Below are 15,179 nucleotides of genomic sequence, written 5' to 3'. Positions count from 1 at the left end.
GTGAGCGTCACGTGAAGCTGATGTGTCAGATGTCAGCGTCGGGTGTCAGAGTGTCACCCCCGCCGGGCTCGTCACCGTGGTAACAAAGCCGATGTCTCAGCGGCGCCATCTGTCTGACGGCTGACAATATCTGCTTCCCACATGACGCCCGCCCGTCGTTTGACATGTGAGACAAAATGTCAAGTTAGTGGAATTTTTATAGTGGGATATTTTTTTTTTTTTTTTTTTTTTTTTTTACTGGTGTGGAGTACCGGTATTACTGCAGGGTGCTTTTTCTAAGGTTGTGTTAAATCACTCCCTATCCACTATACAGTAGTGCCTAGAGATAGATCTGATTTATGAATTTAAAAAATATATATTTTCATGAGAAATGAGCCGTCTGTTTTGAATTTCTTGTTTTGACTTGCGAACAAAAATCCCAGATGCTAATGGACAGTGAACTCAACACGTCACAATAAGCAGCAGTTTTGCAGATAATGAAGAATTCTCCCCCCAAAAAAGTTTTCAGCTGTTTAATGCCAATTCCCAGTTCAAGTTGTCTGTAAAACTAAACATATAACAAATAAAATTATATGTTATGTATTTCAAACAACCACATCGCTTTGTCTTAGGAAGTTGAATTAGCTTAAGGCTAAAACGCCATAGACAAGCTAAGAAATAGCATCAAACTTGTGGTGTTAAAATGCTTTAAGCAATGGCTATTTAAACACAAATGGTGGAGCAACACATGTAAACAGATAATATAACAATATTCACAGGCATATATTCTTTACCCCCTGCAAAGAATGACCACTATTACTGTGGCCTCTTACAGGAGGCCAAGGTGTACACACCAGACTGAGCAGGACAATGTCCATTGAAACGAAGAAACAAATGTGGCAAAATACTGTTTTATTTAATTATGTGATTACTGTACATTTTATATTTCTTGAATTAAAACAACATTTTATGATCATTTACATTTTTTTGTACTTTCTCATATTGTATTTCACCTGCATTTATAGTAAACATTGTTGTACTTTATTTGAAGCAGCAGCCCCCAAATTTTTTCGCGCCATGAACTGGTTTTTACAAGTTGTAGTAGCTTGACGGACTGGCACGGAGACAAATAAAAACAAATGATTAAATACAGAAATCACCATTACGCTGAATGTAGCAGTTGTAATTAATCTGAGCCCTACGCTTGTTTCTCTTCAACAAGCTGTTCCCATCTAATCTTTTTTAATCCAAAGATTTGTTTTTTTATGCTAGGTGATTGGGCTCCAAACGCCAAAGCAAGTTTGATGGCTTCTTCGCCTCATTTGCGAGTCTGTCGCGTGTTTTTTTTAATTTACTCATTTGTCCCAGCTTGGGGTTTACTCTTTTCCTGTTTTATCATGTGACCAAGATGAGCGTTTTGACAGATGCGGATGCTCCTGATTTTCAAAACAAAACGGCTTTCAGACTCTGGTGATCGTTCAAATATTCTACATTCTCTCTCTCTGTGTGGCCCGGTGGTTGGAGACCGCCTGAATAATGGCACAACAGTCGACAACCCAACATTTCAGCAGCATTTATAATGGTTGCTGTGCTACACTTAATTTTATACACACGCGACAAAAAGTTGCCGCATAGTGCATGTGCGAGCATGCGTGTCAACCATGTAGCGTCCTTGATTAAGAAAAAAAAAAAAGAGAGAAAAGTAAAGAAAAAAAAACATGAGAACAGAGTGTTGCCATGGAGATGCAGCTCGGTAACAGTTGCCACAGCGATTAGAAGAGAGAGGCGCGCTGAAGTGGTTGTTAGGGCGACCGCGGAGACAGAGAGAGAGAGAGTGAAGGAAGGAAGTAGAGAAGGAGGGAGTAAGCGAGAGAAAGAGAGAAGTAGGCAGTGAAGGATGTAGTGGACAGGGGGATAGAGGGAGAGATGAGGGAGTGGTGGGGGAAAGAACGGTGGGACTGAAGGAGATAGTAATGAAGGGAATAATGGAGAAATGTACTAAGGGGTCAGGAAGGCAGGTATTGATGAAGAGAGGGAGGGCAGGGGAGGAGTGATGGGAGCAGAGATGAGGGACTGAAGTGGGAATGATGGAGTATAGAAATGAATCATGATCAAGGGAGAGAGCGGGGTAAGAAAGTTGTGAAGGAAGTGGATAATGGGGATGGGAAGGAAGAAAAGTAAGGTGACGGAAGTGGAGCTGAAGGAATAGAGATTCTGGAGTGAGGCGGGCAGTGAAGGATGGACTAACAGAGAGAAGGATGGGGGAATGATGGAGAAATGAAGGCATGAAGGAGTAGAGGAGGCAGTTAAGGCGCGAGTAAAGGAAGAAGTGATGAAGGAGGCCAAGGAGGTGGAAAAGGAAGGCATAAAGGAGTCAGTTAAGGAAGAAATGAAGGCGGGAAGGCGAGAGTGAACGGACGTGGGATATGGAAACAAAGAAGCTAGTGAAGGAAGGAGTGAAGGAAAAAAGCAACGTGGGTAGGTAGGAAGGAATAAAGAAAGGAGAAAATGAGGCAGTGAAGGAAGGCATAATAGACACATCAAAAGTTTTTGGGTTTTTTTTTCGGTGCATTTCAGTGCCATATCAAGTAAAGGAAGAGTAGGTTTACTCAAAGGAAACGAATGAACCTCCTCCATAACTCACCGATCCAGACGTCCTTGCCAAACCACGAGAGGTTCTTCTGGGAGCTGTCGTAGTAGCCGATCTTCTTGTAGCTGCCCTCTGGGGGACGTAGAAGAATTTTCGGAGCATGAAAAAAAAAACACAACAGCGGATTTATGATTTGAAATGTGTGTCACGATCATGTGTCAAAAAATGAATGGAATTGCGTAAGCGTAGAATGTAAAAAAACCAAAAAACAGACTCGAGCAATGCGTGTCAGAGTCGCTCAGGGCACTTTTCTTAGTTGTTTTGTATATGTGTAAATAAATGATCATTTTGTCATTAAAAGACCGTTCTCTTTCTTCTTTTTTTTTGCTTTATAGTTTAAGGTGCCTCAAAAGCACAAAAAAAAAAGTAGCGCAAAAGTCACTGTTCTGCTTGACATGTTTCGTTGGATGGTGTAATAGGTGTAACCGACAAAGAGCACTCCAAAAAAGTCTCTTCACTCCAGTGATTTTCATGTTAAGAATGAAAATGTGCAAGAAGAAAGGAGGGATGAAAAAGGCATAAGAGGAAAAAGGACAAACACAAAGGAGGAGGGGAGGAAAAAAAAGGAGCTTATGTGGTGGCCTTGACCGGGAATACTGATGAGCTCCCTCGCAAAAGGCGCTTTTTTTTTTTTTTTTTTTTTTTTTTCGCAGACTCACGTCAGGTCATTTCACTGTGCTGGCCAAATTACCTCTGACACCTCCAAACAGCTGACGTGAGGCTCGAGTGTGGAGGAGGCTCATCTTTTAAGGAAGCACAGGAAAGTGATAATAGTAATCATCCCTAAAAGTCGTTAAGTGACAAACTGCAGCTTGGTGGGCCTTCGCGCTAATCCGGCATCAAACTGCATCAAGCACGTTTTTTTGCTCAGTGCAATTAGAGAAGATACACACGGCGGCAGAGGGTGTTTGTAACTTTTTCCAAAAAAGGATTTTGCTCAAACATGGGTCGAGAATCCATGCTTGAAAAATATTTGACGCACCATTTAATTACAGTAGCGAATCACTCTTAAAGAAAAATGCGAAAGGGGATGAAATGTTGCTGCATGCGTTTAAGTGGGGGAAAGATTGTTTCCAAATTGTCTCAAAAAGAACTTGCTTCGACGTGAGCCAAGAATCCACACTTGAAAAATGCTCTCAATACCATTTTAGAAACAAGGCGTCCTCCAAAATGTGGTAAGAGGGGAGAAATTTTGTTGCATGGTTTGAACTGGGAAAAAAAGCCTTTCAGAGAGATATTTGCCTCCTTCCGCATTTCCTGAGCGTTTCAAACCTGACAAATGTTCAGCTCATTCAAGACATCTTGGGAACAATTTATGACATTTCCCAAATTCCTACATTTTCACAATACATTTCACAAATTACAAGATATTTTACAGTGACTTCCTTCCACATTTCTTGACAGATACAAACCATTGCGACTTCAAATCTCAAATTCTACATTCCTACAACACAACTTGTATTCAATTACAATCAATATTTTTACCTTGCAGCTGTTCAATGAGGGTCATGGCCATCCTGGAACCCTGAGCATCAAACACCACCTGGCCCTAAGGCAAAAGAACATTTTTCAGGACAACAGCAAACCTCTCGGTTTGGATCGCCAGTCAGTTCGATGATATGTTAGCTTCGCTCTCACTGCAAATTTCTCTGTGAAGTCTCAGGTATTACGGGAATTCATGGAAATAACTGGAAAAAGTGTCATTTAATGAAAAACAATCAGATTCATGCATTCATTTAAACATTCTGTTATCTGTAAACAGACATCCATGCCAAACAGATCGCGCTCTTTTCCTACATACGAGTGCATTATAGCAATTAACAGAGCTCGGCATTCCGTCTATGTGACGGACCGGTCCGTCTATCCGCCTACGACGGACGCCCGTTTTGCTGACGGTTGACGAATGACGGGAAAAATTTTAAAATAGATGGACTAAGCACCTTGTATGTAATCCGTCTTTCGTCTGCAGTCCGTCTTTAGCCTATTTTTCGCGGCGAGGTGTCGATGGCCGCCGCAAGCGCAGCGAGGAATAATAGTGAGTTGCTGTTGCTTGGAGTGAGGGACTTAGGCAGTGAAGAAGCTTCCATGGCGCAGAGAGTCACTGTGAGTCACTCTTCCTGTTTCAAATATCGGCCAACGTGGGGGTGTGTACTATAGGCAGGTACTATTTTTTTCCCGCGGGAAAAAAAGGCGAATGATGGATGACGGAAGGTGACCCACGCTGCAGACGGATGACATATAACAGACGCTCAATTTTTAGTAAAATGCCCAGTTCTGGTTCTGATACTTAAACTCCAACGTTCTATTTAGGGCATTCCTGGGTTATTCCTATAAATTCCCCTTAATTTCCTTGGAAAGTTTATAACTATGAAAAATGATTTGCACTTTGAGATCAGACTTACCGAAACGCCTTCAAAGGAGCTGGTGTTGAGCGCACGGTAGATCTCAGATGTGATGTCTTTGTTGTTGTAGTTGAAGTCCTCGAGACGCCGCCCCTTGGCTTTGAGCGGTGCCACCGTCTTATTGAGGGCCAGCGCCAGGGCCCAGATGGCATCGTAGGCCAGCGGGGCCTCCTGGAAGCCACCCGTCTCCTCGGGATTCTTGACGCCCAGGCGAGAGATCAAGGCAGCCAGAAACTCCTGGGATGTCTGAAGGCAAAAAAAAAAAAGAGAGAGGAATTAGGTGCTGGAAATTGGTGTTTTAAAGCAATTCTTTTTTTTTTTTTCAATTTATGGGGGGTTTTGACTTTAAGGGTCTAATAACAGTGCCACCAAATGGCTGATTTTCTTCAAAAGGTAAAAGTACAGCCAATGCTGCAAGGATGCACATCTTGCATAATTTTCACATTTCTGAAAGCAGGCGGGAGAATTTAAATGAGGCAACATTTAAAGGGGGCATTTGATTTTTTCTCATATTTGTTAAAACAGTATATATATATATATATACAGTATATATACAAGGGTGAACATAAACTCACTGAGGATTCAGAAGCGACGCAGAATTTGTGTTTCTGCTTGACAGATCGCTTATCACTTTTTTTTTATTATTTGAAATGATTGCGCATAAAAATTAAAACCACTTTAGTGTAGCAGTAACACTCCATTAAGAATAAGTCCATGTTTGCAATGTAGCAGCCGTGGCTAACATCAGCTTTACAGCGCTAACGCTAGCATAGTATTGCTAGCGCTGCTATTTTGTTGAAGCTGGGTGTGCGTTCTCTGTGACTGTTTGTCAAGACGACGCACATTCATAATCATACACCATTATGATGGCCATGTTTGAGAATGGCACTCGTGCGCGTTGGTGAGGGGGCGTGACTTTTATCGGGGGTTGGGGTGAAGATTAGTGTAGTGAGGCTACATCCCAATTTTGCTAGCAGGTTTAACACTGCAAACTCCCTCTTTAAGTTAGGAGTACAAATTTTTTAGAGATGTGCTCGACCCGGGTCACAGCACCACCATGTGGCTACTTACTTTGCTAAGTAATAACATAGCCTATGCCAAAGAGATGAATGTTTTGCCAAATTGTCTCATTTCTGCATATAGTGGTTCAGCAGCACAGGCATTAAAATATACATCCATTGAAGTTTTGTGGAGAGTATTAAACTTGACTTGACTCAGGTGACTTTGGATCTTATTTACAGCAATACCAAGTAACAGCACGGATCATACCATTTGATTGCTTATTATGCCAAATTTCAACTTTTCTGCAAAAGGTGGTTCAGGAGCAGAAGAGCGCAAAATATTGCGAATTCTTTTCAATTTTCATATTTCTGTCTGTCAGCAGCAGATGTTTCACATGTTCTTACACTTTAATTTAACGCGAGTTTTTCACTCATCGAGAACTCCGGAGCCTTTGGACATGGCTCAGATCAATTTGAGGTCTAATTTAAGTGCCACCACGTGGTCAATTGCTTAGGAAGTAACTACCGGTAAGTAAGGGTGAATTGTGTTGTCAAAATTTCACCTTTTTGCATGTGGTTCAGGGGCAATTATTTAAAATTGCCACATAACAGCACATTGAACGTGACTAATAATCGCGCCACCATATGGCTGATTGTTTACACACACACGTCACAAAAATGCATGTTTTGCCAAATTTTCACCTTTCGGCATGCAGTGTTTTAGCAGCAGAAGAGCACAAAATGGGAGAATACCTCTAGGAGAGTAAAATGTGTCAATCAATCAGCATTTGTCCACAAAGTGTCACTGTAACGCAGACCCGAGATGTAATGATGGCCACAAGACAACCGTATTAAGTCTGATCGAATTCCATCAAAACACCTCACCACCTGTTTTTGGGCATAAATGAGCCCCGGGTGATTTGTCAGCTCCGTCCTCTCGGCAGCGAGCAATTAAGATAATCTGCGAGCGCTCATGTGTGACGGCAGATTATTGCTCGCAATCATCAAGATGTCCCCAAGGATTTCCCCGGAGGCCCACGCACAAGTCCAATTCGGCTCTCTGACAAGTCCAATTCATTAAAAAATTCCACCTTGGCATTTAAATGTGACGTGCGATCCCACCGCCTCCAGTGCTTGGCGCGCCGGCCAAGAAATATGCCAATTTCAAACTTGCAAATTGAATTGGAAATAGAGTGATTGCGAGTACGCATCTATCGGGACGCCCCGTGGAGGAGTGCATCAACGATAAAGCAGCAGGTAGCGACAGGTGCGCTATTTAATACAAACAACACCTGCTGATCAGGAAAAAAAATTGCAAGGATGAGGCGAGGCGGGTAAACAAGAAGAATAAAAGTCAACACAGCGGCAGTCAAAAAAGGTCAATTAGGAGCCTTGAAGCTTCAAAAACCTAAAAAAAAATTGATAGTGTCACTCTCAGGCGGAAACCTTGTAATTTGAGAACGGATCAATTAACTCTCTTGAACACTCGACTGTCTGAGAAGTACGTAAAACTCTGCTTCTTCCTTGACTATGCGGGAGCCATGCAGTATTATGTTGCCTTAAGATTGACAGTCAGTACGTTTTGTTTTGCATTTTTAGAAAATAAATAATAAATATAGTTGGGTTAGATACATTTGAATAACTGAAAATCTGAAAGGTAACCGATTTCTGTGGCCATTTTTGTTCATAAACAGTGGTAAATTATTAAAATTGAAGACAGCTGGGGGCTAATAAATGACAAATAAAGGGCTAAAGTCATGAAAATGATTATTTGATCATTTTGATGAAGGCTGAAGTTGATCAAGGAATTTAAAAAACAGGGCGAAAAAATACTAACATACTAACAACAATTTTATAGCAGTTTGTTTGCTTTTGTACACTTTTGGCCACAAAGGTGTCCAAAGGGTAGTACATTTGAGGATGGCGTCCTCTTTTTAGAAAAAGGAAAACATGGTCACCCCTCTTAAGAGGCTTTAGACTACGTCACTGCTGAGATGAGCAAAAGCAAAATGCTGACAAAAAAAAAAATAAACAAAACAAAAAAAATGAAAAGGAGAGCGTGTTTTTTTTTTCCCCTCGAGGAGAAATCCTCCTTCTGTTGGGGAGATTTAGCAAACATATTGTTGATAAACAGCTCAGAATATTTATCGTTGGCTAAATGCTGAGGCACAGCATCTGTGGAAGCAAACACTTTTACATGACAATGAATTAGTTGAATACATTTCACATTGGCGAGCGTGCAGCTAAACTATTGCCAACAGTGCAAAATATCAAGGGAAAAACATGAGAAAATCTTCACATCAGTCTTATTTTCAGCAAAAACAGAAGTATGCTAGCTCGCGGCACTTACTACTAATGCTAGCTCGCAGACCACCAAATACAACGGTGATATTTATAATCTAAATTAAGTCCTACTTTCCAAGAAAGCACAAGTCTAATAGTAGCACCTAGGGCAAATGTCAGGAAACAAATCACAGTGTAAAAATTAGAAAATAATGCTAATAGTGAGTCTCACCTAAAGTTAATAATACTTATCAAAACACTACGTAAAATGTAATATAGGTATTATGTAAACTATATATTCTTGTTTTTGTGGAACCACAAGGCTAATAGCAGCCCCGACAGCCAATGTTAGTTAGCAAATAAAAATGTGATATTTATCATCTGAATTAAGTCTTTTTTCCGACAAAGGCTAATACCTGGCAACATTTAAAGCTAATGTTAGCTGTCAAACCACTTTGCAGGCGGATGTAAAAATGTGACATTCGTTATTTGAATTAAGTCTTGTTTTCTGAGAAATAACAAGCGTAATAGCTAGCGGCACCTACCGCTAATGCTAACGAGTGAGCATCTCCTTGGCGGTGCTGCAAAGAAGACAATCTCTGCTCTCGTTTGGCCACCCTAAATGTCACAAATCTTCCAAACTGTTACTGGAGGACAAAGTCAGAGCCGAGTCATTAAAATTCTGCCTGAGTGTCATAATAATAACGATAATGTCATACATTTTACGACAAACCATCCAATTAAAGCGCCAATTCGTCCCGGGGCCGGACCTGACTACAACCTTAATAAACTGCGTTAACAGCGCGGCATTAACAGTGTGGTGCTTATCGTCGTGTAAAATAACCTACAGGTGATAATGGACTTTGGCGACCAGGCTGTCAGAATTGGGAGTATTTTTCCATGATGTTGCCATCATTTACTGAAATGTTAAAAGGCGCCAAGGCTGTCGACAGTCCAGGGTGCACCCCGTCAGTTAGGATAGGCTCCAGCTCACCCACGAGACTGTACGAAGTGAGGAGAAGGTATATAGAAAATGTTAAACGGTTGAAAGATTTGTCCAAATAAACTCGCCCTATTCTGTCGACTTGGTCTTCTTTTGCCAAAATGAATGAATAAATACATTTAAAATATCCAGCAAAAAAAATGTGGCATTTTCATTTGAAGGCTGTGGTGGGAATCCTTCCCTATTCATTATATTGTGTCCTATATACAAAGTAGTAAGTTCCCCATTTTTTCGTGCTGTTCTAATGTGTAGTGAGTATTGGTTAGGCCCCACAGTGTGCACAACACTACAATGCATCTAAAAAGTAATGATCAACAACATATAGGGTAAGATAAGTAAAATAGTGTTTGCTTGCGCCTACCATGTTAGATACGCCGCGGACAGTCTCAGGATTGAGCATGACGATCTCGGTGGTCACGTGACCCTCCACGGCCTCCGTCATGTTCTCCACGGTGCAGTTGATGGTCGGGTCCTTGATCTTGAACCAGTTGTCGGCATACCAGCCGATCAAGAACCACACGTACTTCTTCCCGTAAAGCTTCTCCTTGAACACCTGCAGGCGGTGGCGCGGGAGGGTGGGAGGGAGGAGCATCGGGAGGGCATCAGTGTCGGTAGTCAAGGGCAGCAAAGCCTTCTCTGCTGGGTCAAAGCACTGAACTACATCCATCCATCCATTATCCGACCTGCTTATCTTCACAAGGGTCGCGTTGGGGAGTGTTGGAGCCTATCCCGGCTGTCTTGGGGCAGTAGGCGGGGGACACCCTGAATTGGTTGCCAGCCAATCACAAGGCACACAGAGACAAACAAACCACCACACTCAGAATCACACCTAGGGGCAATTTAGAGAGTCCAATCAACCTACCGTGCATGTTTTTGGAATGTGGGAGGAAACCGGAGTACCCGGAGAAAACCCACGCAGGCACGGGGAGAACATGCAAACTCCACACAGGGAGGCCGAGGCCGGGATCGAGCCCACGACCTCTGAACTGTGAGGCGGACGTGCTAACCATTCGACCACTGTGCCGCCTGAACTGCATTTACAAGCTAAATTCACATTTTTGTTCCATAAATTCCTGTCAATTTATTCAAACAGTATGTGTTTATTTGGTAGCGTTTCTCTCTCCTGCACTGCTTCTAATGTGTGTATGTGCATTTTAGATCAGATTTTTGCTATTCTAATTCTAATCTGCCGAGGGCCTTCGCAATCAGTTGTGCTGGGTCATGGAACTTAAACTACATTGACAATGGGATTGTTTCTTGATCCAATTAGATTTCAAATTCCTCCTCACAGGGCCAGGGCACCGGCCTTTAATGACAGCAGCATTTTTCCATCCTCTGGTGGGTTGGTTGGAGACTAAACTTACTGCAAACTTCAACAAGCAAAACATGTCTATAGCAATTTGCACACATTCAAACTTGTGATAATCAGCATCTCTGGTAAATATGGCACATTATATTTTATTTTATTAGAAAATATTGATTGTGAATCGCTCCAGAAGGTATTACATCAGTGTTCCCCTGCTACTTGCAGGGGACAGGAGGGAAAAATCCTTATCATGGATAGCAACAATCTGAAAGGAAGGGGGATTTACCCATCTTTGGTTCCTTCTCAAGGTTTCTCATTTTTCCCCAGATGTTCTTTTGTGGGGGGAGTTTTCCTTGCCCTCCAGGGGGTTAAGATCAGGGGATGTTGTTAATATGTTGTCAGCTATGGGCATGTGCAGCCCTTTGAGACTTTTTTGTGATTAAGGTCTATATAAAAAAATTTGACTTGACTTGACAGTAATTGACACCTCCCTCAAGCGGGTGCATAATAGCTTATCGTTGCCACAAGATGACAGCAAAGCACTGCTTTTGTCTAAATGAAGCTCCTCAACTCACTCATTGTTCCCTGAGACCACAAAATGGTGGTAAAGCACAAATCTCTCTCACCCTAAGTGGCACGGTTGTGTGCTGCTATATTGGGTTTTTGTATAGTATTCATAATTTGTATAATTGCAATATGATTGCAGGAGGACCACTGGAAAGATCAGGTACCAAATGCGCCACCTGCCACTCGGGTCTATGTATAACTAAAAATAAAAAATAAAAATAAATAAAAAAAGTGTCACCTTGTTATGGCTTTCAAACGACTCATTACGGTGACAAGCGAAGAGTCTGGGAAGTTTGAGTCTATCGGGATTAATTGAGCGGCGAAAAACAGGCACTCACCTCACAAAACACCTTCCTAGCTTCAGTCTCGTAAAAAAGACCCACGATGATCCTGGCGTCTTGACGCTGAGAACAAGACAGAAATCTCTTTAGATCAACAGCACAAATAAAACAAACAAAAAAACACCAACAACATCAACAAAGAAGAGAATGTTGTGACTTAGGGCTAATTTCATTTTTAAAGCTTGTAATTGATTTGGAAACAGACAGACGGGATAGATAATCTGTAGATGGGGTGGGAGAAAAAAATCATGTGTGTGTATGTGAAATAATAATTAAATAAAATTTGTTTTACCTGTGAAATGTTACTCCCAGTTCTCTTGTCCCAAAAGGGGCGTATCGTACTTACCTAGCAGTATTTTAATATCTATATTTTAATATCTATATCTATAAGTCCTTCCTCTCAAGCACTCTAGAATCCTAGCTTCTTTTTTTGTACTTTCTGTTGGTCTGAATGCTCTGGGGCACATTGTTGCCTCTCAGGTAAACTGGGGCACTACGCCAGGTTCCATTTGCCACTTTTAAGATTTAGCCTAGCTTCTTATTCTTCTTTATATTTTCCTGAGTCAGAATGCCCTGCGGCGCATTGCTGCCTCTCACAGGTCAGTCTAGGTACTACTTCAGGTTATGTTTGATCATGGCAGACTTTCGGTTGGGCGAACCAAAACTGCTAGCCTCTTAATCACTCCTACAACTAGCCGGGCTTCATCATCATTTTTGTATTTTATATCTACCGGTAGATGCCTTGTGGCACACATGGTTGCCGCAAGCAGATCAGTCTTAGTACCATATCAGACACACAGAAATATGCGCAAAACGAATGCGAAATGAATACGTCGAGCAAATACAAGCCGTTGACCTTCAGCGTTCCAGAAGCTCAGGAGTATCTCATTAACACTGCACATTAATTTCTGCCAACTGGCGTCCATGCTAATGATATTTGCAGCTGTGATGTGAGAGTGCCTGGAAGAGAGGATATTGGGGGGGGCAGGGGTGGGGTGTTGACGGGTTGAGTCGGAGAGGGGGGGTTGGCTGACAGCTGAGGTGAATTTTTAATCAAAGCACCTTCAGATTTTTGACAGCCACAGCCGGGTCGGTTAGGAAGCTCTGGCGAACGCTGATCTCGATGCCGGCCTCCTTGACTCGCTGCTCCAGATCGTCCAGAGTCTGATGGACAGATGGAAAACAAAGACATGGGGAAAACATCAAAGGCGGAAGAGGAGCTAGCATTAAAGAAGATGCCTGATAAGGGGACAAAAGTTAAAAAACGCTTAGCGGTGGCGCTGAAAAAAGCGGATCATTAACCTCCATTACAGCGAAGCACATTAAGCGCATCTGTATTGACCGCGGCAACTCTGAGAAATGCACAGCACGATCGATGTGCTTTCGCCACCAATATTCCGACAAATATGTTCAAAAGGAGTTCGATAATTACCGTGAGTGATTGCTGGAAAGCGCAACACGGCGGCGGCGGTAAACATACAGCACGAAGACGCTCAATGGCTAATTAAACAATCCAGTATGAAGCAAACAACATCAATGTGACCACATTGAAAGTGATTAAAACATGAACAAAATCAAGCATCCATTTCTGGTTTAACGCGACTGCTTGGTTGCCTTTCCTTGTGATTGCATTAAAACACTTCATCCAAGTACGGTCAACAACCAATCTCAGCTCATTTGTTTTCTGATGCTGAGCTATGATTGGTCGTTATCTGAGCCCTGAGTGTGTGTGATGTCATTTTCAGTAGACAGAAGTGCCAAAATGGCCGCCCCCAGAGATGGCTAAAAACGGGTGGATTAATAACATTTATTCCACAAACGCAATATTTATCAGAATGTCTAGTTGGCCTGCATTGAACATATTCTTGAAAAAAATATGTTTGGGTTGACTTCTCCGTTAAGTATCAATTATTGTGTTCATGTTTGTAATTGTTCAACTTGTTTGTGTCAATGGTATGTGCTACCAGACTCCAGAAGGATGGTGATGCGAGGTACTAACCGAGGTGAAGACTTCAGTGGTCTGCTGGATGGTGGCGATGCGGGTCCACTTCCACTTCTGGAAGAGCTGAACACGAGTAGGGTTGTGCAGCGTGGCTGACGGGTGTGTACGGAAGAAAGTAGGGAAACGCTGGCGGTTGGACAGGGCTGGTGAACTGGAGCCATACGAAAGCTGTGGAGAAGAAGAACCAACAGAATCTTTGGAGAGGTCTGGAAGGCGAGGCGGCGCTAAATGCCAACCGTTCAATGTTTCCAACAATGACAAGTGGAAGGAAAAACCTTTGACAGATCTCTTTAAAAATGAGAAAGCTGGCATTTAGGGAACCATTACAGACGTTCCCTCCCTCCTCTGTGACGGATGTCAGACACGTCGGACAAAGCGTACTCATCACAATAATAGCAATAACACATCCCTGGGTACAAAAATATTCAAACTAAATGTGCCCCATACTGATTTAGCAGATGTCAAATGTTGCCGGAATTTGACACTGACCAATGCCATAACTCAAACGTAACCTGTTTGGTAGTGTTTCAGAGATCTGAAGCGAACTGAAAAAGTAGCTTGAATAACCTGAAATGTCACTCTTTGGAAAGCTTGATGCGTTTCCCACCAGAAGAATTAGACTTAAGCTGCAGCTATCTGCTACTGGTGTGCATGATCCTACTTTCCTCCCTATAAAACCTTAAACAATATCTTTTAATTCCAACCCTGCCGGGTCTCCGTCAGCCCTCAAGCAGCAATCAATGCTCAACAGTGCTTTTGGAAATGGATACACAGGATCACATTAAAAGAGTGAAAAGAGAAGCTGATTAATACCCTCTTTTTGATCGAGGAACGAGAGGTTTTTCTTTGCCTGAGTTACAAAGAGGCACCTGCAGGCAGAGGTAGCAAAAGTACACACACTCTCTACTAGAATAGAAATACAGATACTGGGAGGGAAGAATCTGGTATATGTACTGATTCAACTCGAGTAAAAAAGTACAGTACGAAATGTACGGTATTAACTAATTCAATGGAAGTCATTTTCAAAGCAGAGTTGCACATTTTAACAGATGTTTCGGAACATTCTGACTGATCTTTTGAGACTCACAGAGTATTGCGTTCTGTGACAATAGAGTATAAGCACAGAACCTACAAAAAGAAAATGGTGAGTCTCTTATTTCATCAGAAATAAAAGCTGATTTCAAGCTGTTTCCATTTTTAGTAATCAGCAGCAGAACATGGGCTGGTTTCACCGATAAAAAACACTTGCTGACCAAAAACTGGAGAAAACACATTTTTTTTGTGCAAAGAAACATGGCAAGCAGAACAGGGACGTTGGCGCCTATATTATTTGCTTTTATGACACCTAACCCTATAGAAAAAATGAAGACTGAGAAAGTCTTAATTTTTTCTACAAAATTTCTACAAACTACCACAATGCACTGAGGTTCCTACACTTGTCCGGTTTCCAAAGTGTTGGTATTCCTCTTTCTCATAATCAACGTAACACTGATTTATCTTCTACTCAAAAGCTGTGCTGATCTCAAATCTATATGGATGTTTGTCATTACAATGAAAATCAATACTTTCTTACTTCCCACGATTGCACTGATCCCTTACGTTTAGGAAAGCGAAACATCATCTTCTTTTTAGAAAGACTTTTAGG

The 15,179-nt window shown here is 41.9% G+C and overlaps 1 protein-coding gene across 5 annotated transcripts in view; it reads right to left on the bottom strand.

The window, feature by feature from the left end:
* Positions 1-15,179, bottom strand: part of gabbr1a (gamma-aminobutyric acid (GABA) B receptor, 1a) — a 72,844-nt gene that overhangs the window by 28,948 nt on the left and 28,717 nt on the right. For all 5 annotated transcript variants that reach the window (XM_086038242.1, XM_086038243.1, XM_086038239.1 and 2 more), the window contains 7 exons: positions 13,532-13,702; positions 12,595-12,696; positions 11,530-11,595; positions 9,680-9,871; positions 5,032-5,277; positions 4,115-4,178; positions 2,624-2,701 (listed from right to left, as the gene is read on the bottom strand). In XM_086038242.1, coding sequence (XP_085894368.1) covers positions 2,624-2,701; positions 4,115-4,178; positions 5,032-5,277; positions 9,680-9,871; positions 11,530-11,595; positions 12,595-12,696; positions 13,532-13,702 — 919 coding nt within the window. The remainder of the gene's footprint in view (positions 1-2,623; positions 2,702-4,114; positions 4,179-5,031; positions 5,278-9,679; positions 9,872-11,529; positions 11,596-12,594; positions 12,697-13,531; positions 13,703-15,179) is intronic.

Source organism: Filicampus tigris, chromosome 8, assembly GCF_054856515.1.
Source record: "Filicampus tigris isolate MCC_2025a chromosome 8, RoL_Ftig_1.0, whole genome shotgun sequence".
Classification (NCBI taxonomy): domain Eukaryota; kingdom Metazoa; phylum Chordata; class Actinopteri; order Syngnathiformes; family Syngnathidae; genus Filicampus; species Filicampus tigris.
This window is presented reverse-complemented; position numbering and strand designations above follow the sequence as displayed.